The following is a 17,132-nucleotide window of genomic DNA, read 5'->3' as shown; positions in this document are numbered from 1 at the left end:
CTCAATTTGACACACGACAAATAACAATTATAAAGAAGGTGGGTGAAAGTAGAGAGCAAAAAGAAACAGTGTAGCGTGCCATGAGAATATTAATTTGTTAACTAGCTCATCCAGTTTTTAGCTGCAAAAAGCTCAGCTGAAGTTCACCTCGCTCTTACAAAGTTCATTCTCACTTTCTCTGCAGAGTTTATCTACGATTTCACCCAAACTTTTTTTTTGTTTTGTCTAATATTTTGCCTTTCCACACATACAGTATTTCACAATAGCCAAATTGTTTTTGATGGCTGTCCATTATTATTTTGGAGTAGTTGCATGTGAGAATTTGTGTTCTTGTGGGATTTGGGAGGTTGACATAACCACATTTTGGCACATTTGCCACAATAATGACTGATGAATGACATGCTGAGTAAATTTGATGGGCAACAACGTGGTGCAGGAGTGGTTTGAAAGGTTTCTATGGATGCTTTCAGACCACTTTTATTGCAGTGAATATAACTCACTATTAAAAATCAATGTTAATCCAAGCTAACTACTGCTGCATCCTCCACAAGGGAGCAACTTTACAGAGTCACTTTTTAAGCCTTCAGTGTGTCTGACACTCAAAACAGTGGAGTATTCCTTTAAAAACCCACCACCCACAGGCAGAGTGTACGTTTAACAATAACATTATATCTTACTGGTGTATTTAGTAAATCTGTCCAATAAAAGAACATATTAATTAACCTCGTTGGTTTAATGTGGGTGTTTAAACTCCCCTCAGAGACACAGAGCGTCTCACGCCTGTTAGAACAGATTGGTGCCTCTGTGTTTTATCTCTGTGTGTGTGTCTATAAGCACTTCTGCCTCTATCTACGTCTGTTTGGACCTCAGCCTACAGTATGTTTGTCTGAGAGAGCGAGAGCTTAAGTAATCTCCAATATCCATACCTAACAGGCTTAAAGAGTAATGCTCTCAGCTACAAAAAGACCAACACGCTGTATGACAGAGTACGGACTTGATCCCAAGAAATAGGATTTTCTGTGAGGGGAATCTTCAACCTTTACTGTATCGCAGCAAAAATAAATCTCGGAGTAATTTGATACACTCTTAAGCTTAGGGGGAAACGAACACCACATGAAAACGCACTGGAGGCTCGAGGATGAAATGTATTGGACTCATGCACACACACACACAAACACTTACTGATTCATAATTTAGCACACACAACACACATTTTATTTATGATGCATGAGTGCAGTAAAAAAAAATATTCAGTGATGGGGCTGCGGTTACTATAGCAACAACATCCAACACATCATTGGCCGTAAATGTTTTTGCACATCATGAAAATGTTACACCTCTCTAGTGATTTAGAAAGAAGCCCAGTCCCACAGCTGTCTTAGTTCACATGAGATATTATCATAATGGTCACACATGCCATCTGCTGACACAGCATGCACATACCAGTATGGTTGCCCTATTATGTGGGCTATCTCTGCTTTTTTAAACCACATAATAAAATGAGAAACAACAGGGCAGACAATTTGATCTGATACAGTCCCTGTAACTTTGGTCATGTCAAAGCAGTCTTCAGTAAATGTGATCAGTTATTTCCTATTGAGTTAAAATCTGTCATTCATGCACCAAATAGTAGAAAAAATCAGCAGTTGCAGTCGAATGAAGTTCACATTAGTGTTGTCAAAAATATCAAAGTACTGATAAATATCAATACTGCGTATTTGAAACCGTTTCAACACTCATTTTTTCACAGTATCAATACGAGGTAGTACCAGCTGCACTTTCTGCTCTCTCGTCTCTACAAACACAGCTATTAATCTTTTAATAAAAACATTTTATGCCCTCAATGTTGTGCCAATTGGCATTGAAAATGATATAGTATACTGATATTTTTCAAGGTATCGTATCGAAGTTCGAAATTCCAGTATTGTGACAGCACTGGTTCACATACGCACCCAACCAGTTCAACATGTGAACTTAAAGTAAATGCCAAGCCACAAACTTTGACGTCCAGAAAATTCAAAGCAGGCAAACAAACAAATTGCTTCACAATAAACTACTATAAACCTCCTTTCTATATGGGTATCTAAATAAGAACAGTGTCAGAAGACATAGCCACACTGTGACGATAACCTGCATTTACTCTTGATGTCATGAGTCATTTTAGCGGTAGTGTGTTGAGTCTAACCTCTGTTGCCCGGCTCCTCGTAGCTCTCTCTGATCGCAGCAGCATGGTGCCTCCTGAGTAATCCTTTTCAGAAGCACTGGTTTGATGATTTGTCTTCGCTCTGTAAAATGTCTAGTATTCCTCTTGATGAACTACAGTTTGGGCAGGCGGGACAGACTGAGGTAGCTCTGTTAGGGTTGGCTAGAGGCCGGAACAAAGCACGGCAAAGCCACGGCCTCTTTCCCCACTCATCGACGCACTCACAAACATGCAGAGCGCAGGCTTATTGTATGTGGACCCCCAAACACATTCTGCTGTACGCTCAACCAATTCCACCCACCCTCCTGGCCACACTGGCAGCATGGCTTTGTCCAGCATCGTCTCTTCCATCAGTACAATTGAGCTCTGGCTTATACTTGCCAACCCATTAATGCAAAAAAAGAAGGCATTGGCATAAACAGGGACACACACATTTAAATGTGCAGATTTGTGTTAATGACTACACAAAGACACACACACAAGCAATATCTCTATGAAAGGCAGACCGTTTATGCATGGTGTTACAGTGATACCACTCTATCTCTCTATGGGCTCCACCTTCGTGTTGGCGCAGGGCGCGGAACACAGTGTCCCACTGGCTAACTGGTATTTTTCTTGTCCTGCACTGAGCTTATTAACTGCACCAATTTTGTATTTTGGTATCTCGCCGTGTGCCCCAGTGGGAGGAGAGGCGCGGTAGAGAGTGTGGCGATGACAATCAAGCCGTGCACTGCAATTTTGGTGCGAAGAACGAGTGTGTCTTGCGCAGCCCGCCTGCTTGTAGCAGGTCGAGAGCTCAGAAGGGTAGCGAGTGTCCGCATGGCCAAAGTGATGTCACGCCTTTCAGACACGGCCCTTCGAGGGAGTTCTGTGTAGCAGGTTTTCGCCTGTCCGTGCATATTCATATATTTCTAACAATGAACTTTGACGAGCTTTGAGAACGGCGGTTTGCCTCGAGGAGAAACCCGCCCGGAGTATAAAAGACCCAAACATATCCTTGTCACAATTCCACGTCAGCCCATGTCCGTGTGAGCAACGCAAATCTTTATGTTCCATAATGTTTCGGCAACTTTATTTGGTGATGTCACTATCATATAAATCTCCCTAAAATCACACTCCCTGTTTCTTTTTTTGTTCATCTTCTCATCTTTATTTCATTAGTTTTATTTCGAGACATAATAAAGATGGATGAGTGATTCTCAGCTCTGTAATCCATTAAAGCAAGTAGGTAGTCTAAACGGAGGGCCTTTCCTCTGGTGACTCTTTCTACAGGTATCTGGTCCATCTGCAGTCTCTGGTGTGGTGCACTGTCAAGCCACAATTGCACACGGCGGATCCGCTGGTTCAAGTTTGTGTAATAAGTAAGTAACCACAGAAACCACAGTGCTTATGTACACATCAAACTTGTCATTTTGATTAATTATTCTGCAGTTTCTACTGCAAATCAACAGGCACACTGTGAACCGTGTGCACCATGAAAAAATCGCAGATCAATTACAACATTCCGCTAATAACTCCCTCAGGACAGTTCGTTCCTGCCAGTCTTCTCCTGATGTCTCCATCCAAAACACAGAACAACTATGCAATCTTCTTTTTAATGAGTCTGGTCAAAGTGTTGCCGTGTTTTTTAAAGGGGATGAAAGTAGCAAATGTGATTGGCCGCGGTTGTCACAGCCTCTATACCGCGGCCACCTATAATGTATGATAATTATATTCTGTCTGATCCCGCTCTGTAAGTGTGAGGTGTAAGGTATGCCAGGTGAGGCTGGCCACGAAAATACCACAAGTTTGCTTGGCACGCCCCCCCGACAAGCTGAGCAGGGCGCACTTGACTGCAATCTGCGCCGAGCTGAAGGGTTCACAGAAATAGAGCCCTATATTCTCATTATGTGGCCTGTGATCATGGAAGTTCAAATGGATTCGGGTGCACCTGCTTGCACGGAAGGCAACGTTTATGTGTGAGGACTGAGATGGAAAAAGTGTAGACGGATGATGGAGAGGTTGGTATTGATACGGAAGTGGTTTGAGAAGTTTCTTTGGATATAATCAGACATTTTCCACTACGGCACTATCAAAAATGGTGGTTACCATGAACTGCATTAATGGTTCGTGAATGCAAGCTGACCAGGTGTCACAGTTTCCACATGGGTTGTTTGATACTCAAAAGATAGATTTTTGAGTAATGACTAAATGTCAGTGTGCAGTCTAAGTTACAGTCCACATGAAATATGACAATAGGGCTCTATTGCTGTTTGTATGCATGACTATGTGTGTTTGTAAGCAGGGGGAATGCATGCTGTCATCAGAATCAAAGAGTCCAGAGAAAGAAAGAGCTGAATCAGGTCCAGTCATGTGCTTTTAGACAGACACACAAACTGACACCAGGACACAGACAGGCAGAAAGTATGGGGACAGAGCCAGAGGACCGAACACAACTAAACAGACCGAAGGTGAACTGGAGCTCAGCCTAGCAACACTTAACAAAATACAGCTGAAAATATAGCAAAGAAATGATCCTCCCTTGCATTTGAACCTTGTTAAAGAAGCACGATCAGTTGAAATCTTTAATTTACTTCATTACAGCCTACCCCAGAGCTTAGTCAGGTCCATCAACTCTTAAACATTAATGTTTTTAAAATGATAATGTTTTGTCTCTTAAACATTAATGTTTTTAAAATGATGTTTTTAAAATGATAATCTTTTTATCTTAAATTGTATTATGTTATTCTGTCCTTTGTATTCATTACAGCCTACCCCAGAACTCAGGTCCATCACCCTTTTAACATCCTTTTAACATAGATGTTTTTAATGTTTTACTTTTAATGTTAATTATTTGTGTTGCTTGCTGTATGCTTTGTTCTATGTACTCTTTTGTTAAGTGTATTGGGACCATGCTGTGATTCTCCACTTTAAATAACATTGATTTATTGACTGATTGGCTACAAACGGGCCTACAGGCTACAGAGAGAGAACAGAAGAGGGCAGCCAGCACGCTCCAGGCTGAGGCAGGGGGTATGTGGGTGGTGTTTTTATTCAGCCAGATGATTATTAGAACTCTATTGTACTTTATGCCTCTGGCATCCTATTCTACAGTCATCTATTCATACTGCCTGACCTTGAATGATGGAGTCTCTTGCTGGTGGGATGTTATACTGTATGGAGCAAGAACTATACAATGTGTCATTTCTTTATCGTGAAACGAACTTGTGCAATGATGTGTAGCATCATCAAGACCAAACAGCAAGTTCCAGTTCAGTTGAATAGATGGATGGATGCACAATATATGGTACCTCCACTTTTTGTCAAAACACACACACAAAAAAAGCAGAAAGTATGTGGAGCGTTATGCCAGCTAAATGTATTTTTGTTGGGTTTACATTATCTGCAAACATGAAATAATAAGATGCATTTGTTCATTCTAACAGTGTAGGCATGCGGCTGTGGTGTGCATTATTGTCATCCACCACAGAAATCCCTGTATAGTATGAGCCATAATGCGTAATGAGTAGAGAATGTGGAGGTGACTGCATCAGATGTCAGAGATCTGGAGGAGGACCAACTGGGAAATTGTTGGATTTAACCAACTTCTGCTTGTCTTGTTGCCCGTCGTCACTAAACCTTATTTTAGCATGTGGTTCTTCTAAGACTAGAGCAACACATTTTAACCAAATTTGTGATTTAGCCTACTTCCTAATTTTACTTTATCTGATCTCAGCTTTAAAGGTACAGTGTGTAGGATTTGTTGGCATCTAGCGGTGTGGTTGCAGTTTGCAACCAACTGAGTACCCCTCCGTTCACTCCTCCATTTCCAAGACTGTGGGAACGTGAGCTGCCGAGTGCAAAACTATGGTAACGCCGTTCACTTCGCTCAGAGGCCATCCTTACCATAATAACCCTACTTTAGGAGCAACGGAAGTCAGACGGCAGCTGGCGGTACCACGGTTTTGCACTTTGCGGCTCATGTTACCGCAATTTCACAAGCGTGTCTGAGAACTACGGTGGCTTTCAGGTAACGTAAAAACGCAAAAGGTTCTCTCTAGAGCCAGTTTGCCAGTGTTTGGTTTGTCCGTTCTGTGCTACTGTAGAAACATGAAGGAGCAACATGCAGGACTCAGTGAAGAGGACCCGCTCCCTATGTAGATATGAAGGATTCATTCTAAACTAATGAAAACACAATTATTCTTAGTGTCAGATGATTATACACTAATGAAAACATAGTTATGAATATTTTATTACATTTCTATTAATAGATCCCCTGAAATGTTACACACTGTTCCTTTAAGGTAGAGTGCTCTGGAGAACATACAGTATTTCTCCCTTTCTCCTCTACTGCACTGACTGATAATACATAACATGAATCACAAAACAGAGCCCAAAAAATTAACATTAGCAATACCTGCAAGCAGAGACGCACATAGAGCTTTCTAGGGTGTGTTATGAAGAGCCCGGGGGCTATAGTTTCTACATGGCCTGGTTTCAGAACACACCGAAAACAACATAATCAATTCCTTCTTTCTAATCTGTCTAATCACTGTCTCTATATCTCTTACACACACACACATACACACATGCATACCCTACTCGGGTTAAGCGAAAAATGAGACAAACACATTAGGGTAGCGCAGTGTATGTATGTAATAATAATGTATAAATCCCCAAATAGCCCATGAAATAAGGAATAATCCCAAATTATTAATTTTCAACATGAATTATTATTAGCTATTCTCAGACTTAAATCGCTCTTTGTTGTGTGTAAATGTGTGTGTGTGTGTATAGTAGTGCGGCAGCAGCACTGAAACGGGGGAGATGAAGACAGACAGACAGAAAAACATCTCAGCCTCAATAAAGCTTTGAATACTTTCAAATGTTTCTCACCGAAGCTTTGAAGCCCAAAAAATGTTACTCGGGACAGCCCTACACACGACAAGCCAGGCCAAAACAAAAGAACACAATTCACACTTTAGGGCAGTGTGTACTTTTAATGGCTATTTCAATAGCTGGATTTGTAAGCACATGAAAAATAAAGCTACAAAACAACAGATAGGACACGTAGAACTGGAAATGAGATCAGAGAGATTTAGGGATGTTAACCTTTTAACCGACATTAAGAATTTTAACCCTTTAATGCTATCAGAGGAGTGCCTTGTCAGTTTAAGGAGAAAAGCGGGTCCACCTTAACAGCCCACCTTAAGAGAGTCAGAGTCGAAGATGCTAGATACAGGAAGTTGGCTTGGGTCTTGAGGAGTTGTAGCATTTGTTCACCAACAAATAAACTGTACACACACTCCTACAGCTTCATTCACAGCTATAACGTCACCGACAACCCCAAACTCACCGCCGCCACACACACACGGTCTGTCGGACACTCGCTAACGTTACACTGGGCTGACAGACAGTATGTGTGTGACTACGGCGGGCATGAAGCCACCGGCAACACTTAAGCTGTGAAACAAGCATGAACACAAACACGGTTTCTCGGACACTCGCTATCGTTAGTATCGTTACACCGAGCAGACACACAGCTGACAACCTGCTAAACTAAACCAAATAATGCGGTGGAGAGTTACTGGGAAAGTGGCTGCATGTGTCCTCGACAATGCACGCAGCAGCGTGGCTGCTGACGCTCCCGGAGGGGTGAATTGGGAACTCAGTTGTCTGTTGTGCTCATACACTACAGCTGGCGCACCGCTGCATGTGACGCACTAATCTTGTCGGTTAATGGTTAATAATAATAATAATAATCGGTTAACGACGGTCTGTTAACGGTTAAAATGTTCTCAAAATTAGCATCCCTAGAGAGATTCTATACTGTATTCATTTTCCCAAATGGACACATGGAGGACATGTTTGTGTGGGATATTTTGTAGAGCAGGTCAGGCTGCCCATTTGTGCAGTAGCTCAGGTCAAGCTGCCCACAGGGCATCTTGTTGACGGCTGCCACCTGCTGAGCGCTCACTGACTGAGACTGACAGCTCTGAGACTCTCAGCGGAGCTTCACACAAAATATACTGTATGGGGCAGTTACTTAGCTTAACAAGTTTGCCCGCTGTGGCCCAGCTTGTGTGCTTTCTTTTCAGCTCTTTGCAGCTTTGTCTCTTTCCAACACGAACACACATTAGGTGAGGCCGTCTCCATCAGAGAGCATCAATAGCAGGTCATGGCAGCAATGTGACACAAGCGGAGCATTATGGTAACAGACAGTTAAAACCACAAGGCGAGTTCTGTCCTGGAGAGAGCCACTGGCACAAACACATTGTCACGTGAGCGCATAAACACATTTCCATACACACGTGCACCCGCATGTGTGCAAACACACACCTGCATACAGGAATATCTGCCACATACAGACACACAAATATGTTTGCCTTACTTACTGCACAACCACTCACACTGGCCACAGCTCGACACAAACATCCACACATCCTCTGACATATCAGGCACACACAAACAGACACAGTGATCCAAGCCTACAGTTAGCAGCTGAACCAGTGCAGAGAGAAACATTAGCATTCTGTCAAGGTTTCAGACAAGACTGCACCAGCTCTTCACACAGCTAACATGCAGCAGAGCATAACAACAGAACGAGAGCCAGAGAGAAAGAAAGAGAGAGAGAGAGAGAGAGAGAGAGAGCACAGACAGGTAGACAGGGATGAGTTGGGGAGTGTTTGGGAATAATTAGAGGTAGAAAGTATGAAAAACAGAGAGACAGAAGAGGAAAAAGACGCCTTTACGCCAGAGATAATGATCAAATTATATTAAAGAGATGATGAGAGCTATTGGGGTACCTTACTATTGAGTCTGGCCTTCCTGGCTTCTTTAGTTTTTCTTCCTCTCCTCTCGGCTGCTTGTCTCCTGCCCAGAGCGGATCCCATCTCACTCACACACGGACACACTCCCCGTCACACGCGCACTCCCGTAGGTCAGCTACAGTCCCAGTGCCAAAACATCATCCACATGGCCATATCCAGTCCCCCTCCTCCACCTCCTCCTCGTCTCCTCTCCTTCTCCTTCTCCTTCACTACCTCTCGTGTTGTCAAAGTAGCACATGCACACTCGCATGGTCACTCACACAAACACTCGCCCCAAAAGCGCAGACGCACACACACTCCTGACTCCTGTGCATGCACAGACGGAGAGATGGGAAGGGGTGATTTTGCAGGGATGCTGGAGAGAACAGAGGGAGGGTGGGGAGAGAGAGAGAGAGAGAGAGTGACAGAAGAGGGAGGGAAAATGGAGGGAGGAGAGAGAGGGGAAAGAGAAAATGAGAGGGAAAGTGGGTGGGGTGTAGAAGCGAGGCGAGGAAAGATAAGGATACCTAAAGTGAGAGGAAATAAAGAAAAGAATGGGACATAGACATAAAAAATGCTGTAGGACGCTGGTGCAGTCTCTGTTATCACAGTCCACACCAAGTGTTCCAGGACAGTGGGAGCTTTATCACTATTGACTAACGCTCATGGTTTTGTATCCGAGTGTTTTCCTGAAAATATGGTTTCATTTAAATGCAAACTGTTTGTACAAATAACCCCATTTACACCACACATGCACAGTATGTACACGTGTCCCACATCAACACAAAAACACAGAGACACATACCGTATCTCAAATTAGAAACACAAACAACGTCAGCTGAGCCACGCTTTCTACAATTGGGAAAATATTGTTTCAATTGTGTGTGTGTGTGTGTGTGTGTGTGAGCATGCATGTTGTTGTTTCTACCCAGATATGTCTCTACTATTTCAAAGTACTACATTTCTCTTCCTTTTAAGGGATTATCCATAAGGGGAGCTTTGTGTGTGAGGGATTCCCCACTGGAAATATTCTCTCATCCTGCTCCACGCAGCTGTGTGTGTGTGTGTGTGTATGTGTGTGCATGTTGTGTGTGTGTGTGTGTGTGTGTATTATGCAGAAATCCCACATCAAATTTCATGATGGCTGCAGCAGCAATAACCTTGCACTGATAGGAGGGTTTAGGCTCTGTGCAAATGCTCACTGGGATCTGGCATCTCAGAACAATATCACACCTACAATGAGCTCTTCATTCTCTGTGTGGTTTCATTGTAAATTGAAAAATAATGCAGGAATTCTCATTCATAAATACAATAAGCTGCAATACAAAGCCTGGGTGTAGGAGGAATAGCATTACTCTGCAATAGGTTTTTCTGGGGGAGCCTTTTGTGAATTATGCTTTCCCACACATGGACACTATCAAAAAAACTTGGCAAGATGTGAGCATTAGTTTAGCTTATGAATCATACTGAACAATCATTTTTAACCCAAATAGTGAGCACATTTTATATTTTGATATTGTGTGCAATTTCTCAACTGGTTTATGATATTAGCACAATGGAAATGCCCTCACTCTAGCAGTGTGCTCTGTGGAGTCTGTGACCACATTACCAAATAGTGCGTTACTAAATGCTCTCCACTACTGTACATGCCTCTTTAGTTTCTTCCAACCAACCCCCTTCTTAGCCATCTCTACAGCCACGATGCCCAGGGCCTTCATTCATATATACAGCCTATCTTTCTATCTTTCTATCCATCCAACCATCTCATCTTTTATACTTACTCTGGCTGCAAAAGTATAACAGTCCAGTCAACTTTAAACTGTCTGAGATGTGTATGAAGATTTCCTCACAAGGTCACATACATCTAAACTGATCAATACGTAGGATTAGGATCATTAGTACTCTGCTCCTCATAAATAAGACAGCAAGAAAGTAGGTGATCTTGATCTAAACATGTCACTCTGAAAAGTGGATGAATGATATATACATTTATGTATTAAATTAACTATTTAGATAATTGATTAATCGGTTTGATTAATTATTTTAAGAATAAAAGTAAAAATTCTCTGATAGCAGCGTCTTAAATGTGAATATTTTCTGGTTTCTTTACTCTCCGATGACAGTAAACTGAATATCTTTGAGTTGTGGACAAAACAAGACATTTGAGGACGTCATCTTGGGCTTTGGGAAACACTGATTGAATTTTTTCACCATTTTCTGACATTTTATAGACCAAATAATTAATCGATTAATCAACAGATTAATCAACAATGAGAATAATCGTTAGTTGCAGCGCTAAATATTTCCCTTTGATGTGCAGCCATAAATAAACACGGTGTCCTGTTTTAAAATGGCAACTCAATATACTGACGGCATCATACAGCTGGAGTGAGTAAAATTAAGTCAACAATCATTGAGTCAGTTTGAATAAATTGCTTAAAGGACTGAGAAAAAAAGGCCTTGGGTAGTTTCTATCACTGGAGGCTCTTTGTCACACTGCAAGAAAGCCACCCATTCTGCAGCCCTGTCCATCACATGGCCGACCTCCTACACCAAACACCCACACACATGCACTCTTTTTTCCCCCTGAGAGTACACTATGTAAATGTTCAGTGCAGCCCCCCTGCGTGGTTAACCAGGACAGTTTCAGGGTGAAGAGGTCTGGTTGGGTCGGATGTAGAGGGGGGGGGAGAATGGGAAAATCCTATCAATTATGACCTCATTTCAAACTTTAGCCTGCGGCTAATGAGCTCCATACCAGCAAAAGTAGGCTAATGCTTGACCTCTGCCTAACAGGGCAGCGTGCTGCTGGATGAATAGTGAACATCGTGACTGCCAAGGCTGCAAGAGTCACTATAACAGGATTTCCCTCTTTACCCCCTGGAAGTCATTATGCAACAAAAGCATATCTGCCATTCAGAAAAAAAACAGAGAGGGGGGCAAACATCAATGTTCCATTACTTTGTAACATCACAAGGGAACATGTTGTTTTTATTAGCAGTGACTAGACCTGTAAAAAGCCTTTAACATTCATGATTGAATAATTTGCATACTACAGTACTGCTACAGATATATAACCAGCAGTGGATAGAAATGGAGCAAATATGATTAAAAACGCTCACTATATCCTGACAGTAGTGCGTGAGACAGGTAATCTGAAAAACATCATGTGCCTCTGTGTCCTCCGGTGCTCCTAAGATTTCACAGAAAACAACTAATCAGAGCCGAGCTGGAGTCTGCCGTCTCTGAGCCGTCTCGCCAACTCCGATCAAACGGTCAAACTAGGCAGCGACGATCAAATATGAATCAATATTCTGTTGCTGTAATGCCTATTTCTCGCTTCAAATGTTTCAGAAACATCTTGTTCTGTACTGTTTAGCTGTAAAATGAGAAAGTGTTTGACCCATGTTGAGAAAAGTTGAAGAAATACCAAATCTGCAAAATAATATTTTACAAACAGACATAACACCAGTATTTTATAAATACATGTATTGTGACAGATATTTGACCTGATACACCTCCTTTAATGACTGGTGTCTCTGTGTTGATTAGTAACAGAGGAAAACAAGAATTTGCTTCTGGAGCTCGTACTGACAAATTACCACCTTCATTCTCTCCAATAACACAGCTGTCCTGGATTACTCACTGCTTGAAAAAAAAAAAAAAATAGCTCAAACAACACGTTGGCTTTCACTACCCATTCATGCATTCAGGTTTGTTCTCAGTGAGATAGTGTCGGGTGATTCACACTCTTTTCTCCGTTTAAGACTTTTACCAGTTCCACGTCTACTGGCCTGTGAGACAGGCCAATCACAACAAATCATCTCTTTATAGAAGATGTATTGTGTGAAATCACCACCTAAATTGCAGCTGGGCAGAAACTGATCTTGGTTGAGTAATAATATCATAGCGATGTAGCACAGTAGCAGACGGCGGCACCTCACACCAGACTGGTTAGACAAGAGACAATATTTGAGAGTGTGACTCATCCCTCTCATCACAGCTTTCCTGCATCTCCCTCTCATTCACTATTTCTCCTTCTCTCTGACACTCTCAATAGAAGTACACAGCAAGAAAACACTCACTGTCCATGAATATACAGCAGCTGGACAGAATAACCCAACAATGAACTCAAAGTCCCCTCTCTCCAATGACATTTCAGATGTCCCACACACACATCCAGGACGAAGCCATGGATTCCCAAAACAGGCCACTCTTTGGCCTCTACTTTCCAAATGTTCAAATAAATGTTGAAAAGTCTCTCACAGGGAATTGGTCTGTGGCAGAAAAAGGCCATAGTGTACATGTATTTCACATTTCACATCTCACATTTCACAGACTGATTGTTGTGAAGTGCTGTTATCCTGTGTGCTCTTTAGTTGAAAGCAGCTGAGAGACATACAAAGGCAGTCAAAAGACAGCTGCATTTATTTCCATGACAACTGTACAAACAGCAGACACCAATGCAGCAATAATGCTAACTGTACAATTTCAGATGCCCGTTTCACTAAAAACAGAAATGAAAACAACAAAAAAAAGGAGCTACTAGGTGCTAATGAATAGTCTTGAACCACCCAATGTTTGCTAGGCACTCTAGTCTAGTTCCTCAAACTATGATAGCAAAGAGCCAGAGAGAAGGTGCAATGAAGGCTAAATTTGAAAAACTGGCATGGCCATGTTCAAAGGGGTCCATTGACCTCTGACCTCAAGATATATGTGAATGAAAATGGGTTATATGGGTACACACAAGTCTCCTCTTTACAGAAATGCCCACTTTGTGATAATCACATTCAGTTTGGGGCAAAGACAATGCAGTTTTTTGCATGCAGTATAAATTAGTTATTTTCACCTATTCTAAAATGTTGTATCTGAATATTTCTGCATACTGGGGTCCCTAAACAGTTAATTAGGTATGACTGTAAAGCTGAGACTCTTGTGGATCCAATGAGCCCAATTATATTCATGTGTGATGATGTTAGTCCCCATAGTAGACATTTCATTGTTCATTTAATTTTTTTAAACTTGACCTCTCTGTATAAAATGACCTGTGGTGACCTCTAGGATAATCACAGCCTCATGAACCTTTACAACCACAAACTAGAGACCTAGAGCATTCAGATGCTTTCCTAGGTAGATTGACAGTAAGAGGGTTTATGAGCAGTTTCAAGAACATAAGGAGGAATTATTGATCACTTTTATCAATTCTCGATTGGTTTAAAAAAAAAAAAAAAGGTTAAATTTAGCACCAAATCTGTGTAACAAATTATATCAACCCAAAAATTGCTGCAACAACTTATGAGATATAATAGAATATAGAGATGACCATCATATACTTCGATCATAATGTTCTAAGCCCTTATACACTTTCATTTTATTTTAATTAAGTAATTTATTTATTTATTAATTCATGTTTATATCTGATTTATGACTAGAACAACTTGACACACAGTGTTGAGCTGCATCTCAAATTAATCTTCAGGTTCCCAACTTTCAGATGATGTACAACACGTCTATGTGACATCTACTGTTCACCTGCTATCTCCCCCTAAAGACCCCCTGTACCCCCCCTAAAAAAGACAAAAACAGGTGTATTGTGGGTCTCAGAGGGTTAACATCCTAATGAAATGTTTTCATGGGATATATTGTATGGAGCTCACTACAAAGCTAAATCAGCCTTTAAACAGAAAAGCATATCTAAGAACATTAGTCACACATAAGGGATGATAGCAGCTTACTTTGTGGTCTTACTTAATGGTATTTTATTTATCAGATGATCATGTGATGCAGCAGCCTGTTCAGTAATGTTCGACAAAATCAGCATATGCTGAAAAAGTAAAATGTTATTTTCTCAGTGAAGTTGAGCTGAAATTGGAAAATGGGCTTTTGACAATCACAAGGATGAAAAGGACTGACTGATGCATAAATGATCAAAACTGCAGTTCCACGATTTGTAAGCAACAGCAACTCCGCCACTATTGTTCTCTCCAACACACAAAAACACACAACTGACAGTTAATTCTCTCCAGAGTAAATCTCCTGCCCTCTGATGAGGTTTGATGCAAATCCATTCAATTCTCTCTGCTGTCTGTTCCACTTATTACACCCACACACACACACACACACACACACACAAGCATCTCTATCTGCCTCATCTGCATCTACTTACTGACATCTCCTGGTATTTCAGACCTGCCATTCCTCACCTGTCCACTAGTCGTCCCCACTGAGTTCCAGCTTCAGATGATCAACTGATTAGTTACTTGCTTGCTCACCTGCTCAGAGTCTCCATTACTCCATTATTCATAGTATATGCAGTGCCCAGCCGGTATCCACACTCTGCCAGATTGTCTAGGTTGCTCAATAGCCTTCCTGTGCCAGTCTTTGTCCCTATTCTGCAGCTCTGTATCTGCGTTTGTGACCACCTGCCTGCCCTCGACCACGTCTGCCAGCGTCGCCTCTTTGCTTCCGTTTGCCAGTTTGGACTGCCTTTTTGTTGCTGCGTAGAAGCCTGCCTATCCAACAAGTAGAGACTGATTTTACTGAAACTGTGTTGCCTTCTGTGTCTATTCATATCTAGTCAGTAATACACAAAACCGTTACACAAATGTCTGATACAGATATTCTCAACCTGATCTGAGATCAAATTTTATACAGACTTTGTCAATATAATTGAATTAATTTCAACTTTGAACTTTGCTTTAGCCTTTTCTTAAAGGTTACGACATTCAGAGCATTAATATAGCAGCAAACAACTATGTAAAGAGGAGTAATGGCGTCCCGAGCAGAGAATGAAGTCACGCTCCCTCTGTGTGTGTTGTAATCTGAACTTCTCCGCACTTTGTTGACATCACTTGGCCGGCCGTACGTTCCTTTAAGTGCGTATTAATGCATGTGTGCGTGCCCCACTGGCTAACTCACAGCTGATAACACCGTCCCGACCGCCGGTGTTGTCATGGAAGCATAGCACCCACTCTCCAGTTCCCCCTCAGGTAAACATTGTTAGCTCTGTCAGCACTGTTGCCGTCGTTTTCACTGTCCGCACCGTTAGCTGCTAGCTGCCGACTCAGCCGTCGCCATGTTGAGAGCCGCGTGGAGGCAACACAAATGCTCTGAATTTCGGATTTAGCACCTTTAAATGTCCAGTCTGCCTTACTTTCACAATAAAACACGAGTGTGTTGGTGCTCAACAAGAGGAAAAAATATATCAATCAGTGCTGCTTTATATGCCACGTTGTGTTCCACTCTAGTTTGTATGTTTGAGTACTGTAGGACAGGATATTATGTGTTTAACACGGAAGAAAATTACAGTGCTACCTGCTGAGTATTTTGACAGAAGCAATTACAAAGGATAGGAGAAAAGATAGAAAGATAGGATGGGATGTTACACATGACTGGAAATAAGTGAAACGACGATTACCTGTTCATTTTAACGTGCAATGGCAGCACAAAACAGACACACACACATTGTCCTCGTGCAAGGCTCTCAGGGCTCTGCATAGCCTAATTACACACAAATGAACCAACTAACGCACATAGTCGAGCTGTTACCAAGGTCCACTTTCCAAGCATCTTATAAAGACTAGAACATAAAACCTAAGCAGAGCCTCCCAGCATCTGCTGTAACCACTTGGCCTCCATGCTAACCAAGCTTTGACCACAGGTCTTTGTGCTGCATGTGTCATTCACTCGGTTTAGAGGGTTGCACAAAGCACAAGCTCTTCAGATGTCAGGATGACAGGGTGCACAGCTGTTCTGGTCTTACCTTGGTGTGGAGTTTAGACAGCTGCTTTTCATCCAGGTAAGTCTGGGTGTAGACACGTCTTTTATAGCGGAACTGAAACAGAACAAACAGAAGGGGCTAAGCACGTTTTACCCTTTCTTTTTGCGTGTTTGACTGCTTAACAAAAACACTTCACACAGAACAAACAATAATTATTTTTTCACACAGTATCAGCTCCTCAGACCAAACTATGTCAAATCATTTTGATCAAATATTGGCTTGTCATATGAGAGAGAAAGTGAGCGAGGGAGCAGAGAGACAGAAAGAGAAATTTTGACTCGTTTAATAACCATGCGATGACATTAGGGGACCAAACATCTCCCTGTGCACGGCTGTCATCTTTTTCCCAGCGTTCCTACTT

The 17,132-nt window shown here is 41.9% G+C and overlaps 1 protein-coding gene across 8 annotated transcripts in view; it reads right to left on the bottom strand.

The window, feature by feature from the left end:
- The window catches only part of shank3a (SH3 and multiple ankyrin repeat domains 3a), a 211,121-nt gene that overhangs the window by 121,795 nt on the left and 72,194 nt on the right, over positions 1-17,132 (bottom strand). For 5 of the 8 annotated variants that reach the window (XR_005206500.1, XM_037766242.1, XM_037766244.1 and 2 more), the window contains one exon: positions 16,754-16,825. Coding sequence is in view for 5 of the 8 variants with exons in the window: in XM_037766242.1 (XP_037622170.1) it covers positions 16,754-16,825 (72 nt within the window). In the remaining 3 variants the exon portion in view is untranslated. Of the gene's footprint in view, positions 1-8,988; positions 9,381-15,263; positions 15,395-16,753; positions 16,826-17,132 lie in introns of those variants that run through there. The other 3 variants (XM_037766248.1, XM_037766246.1, XM_037766249.1) reach the window with 3 other exon arrangements.

This window comes from Sebastes umbrosus, chromosome 4, assembly GCF_015220745.1.
Source record: "Sebastes umbrosus isolate fSebUmb1 chromosome 4, fSebUmb1.pri, whole genome shotgun sequence".
Taxonomy (NCBI): Eukaryota; Metazoa; Chordata; class Actinopteri; order Perciformes; family Sebastidae; genus Sebastes; species Sebastes umbrosus.
This window is presented reverse-complemented; position numbering and strand designations above follow the sequence as displayed.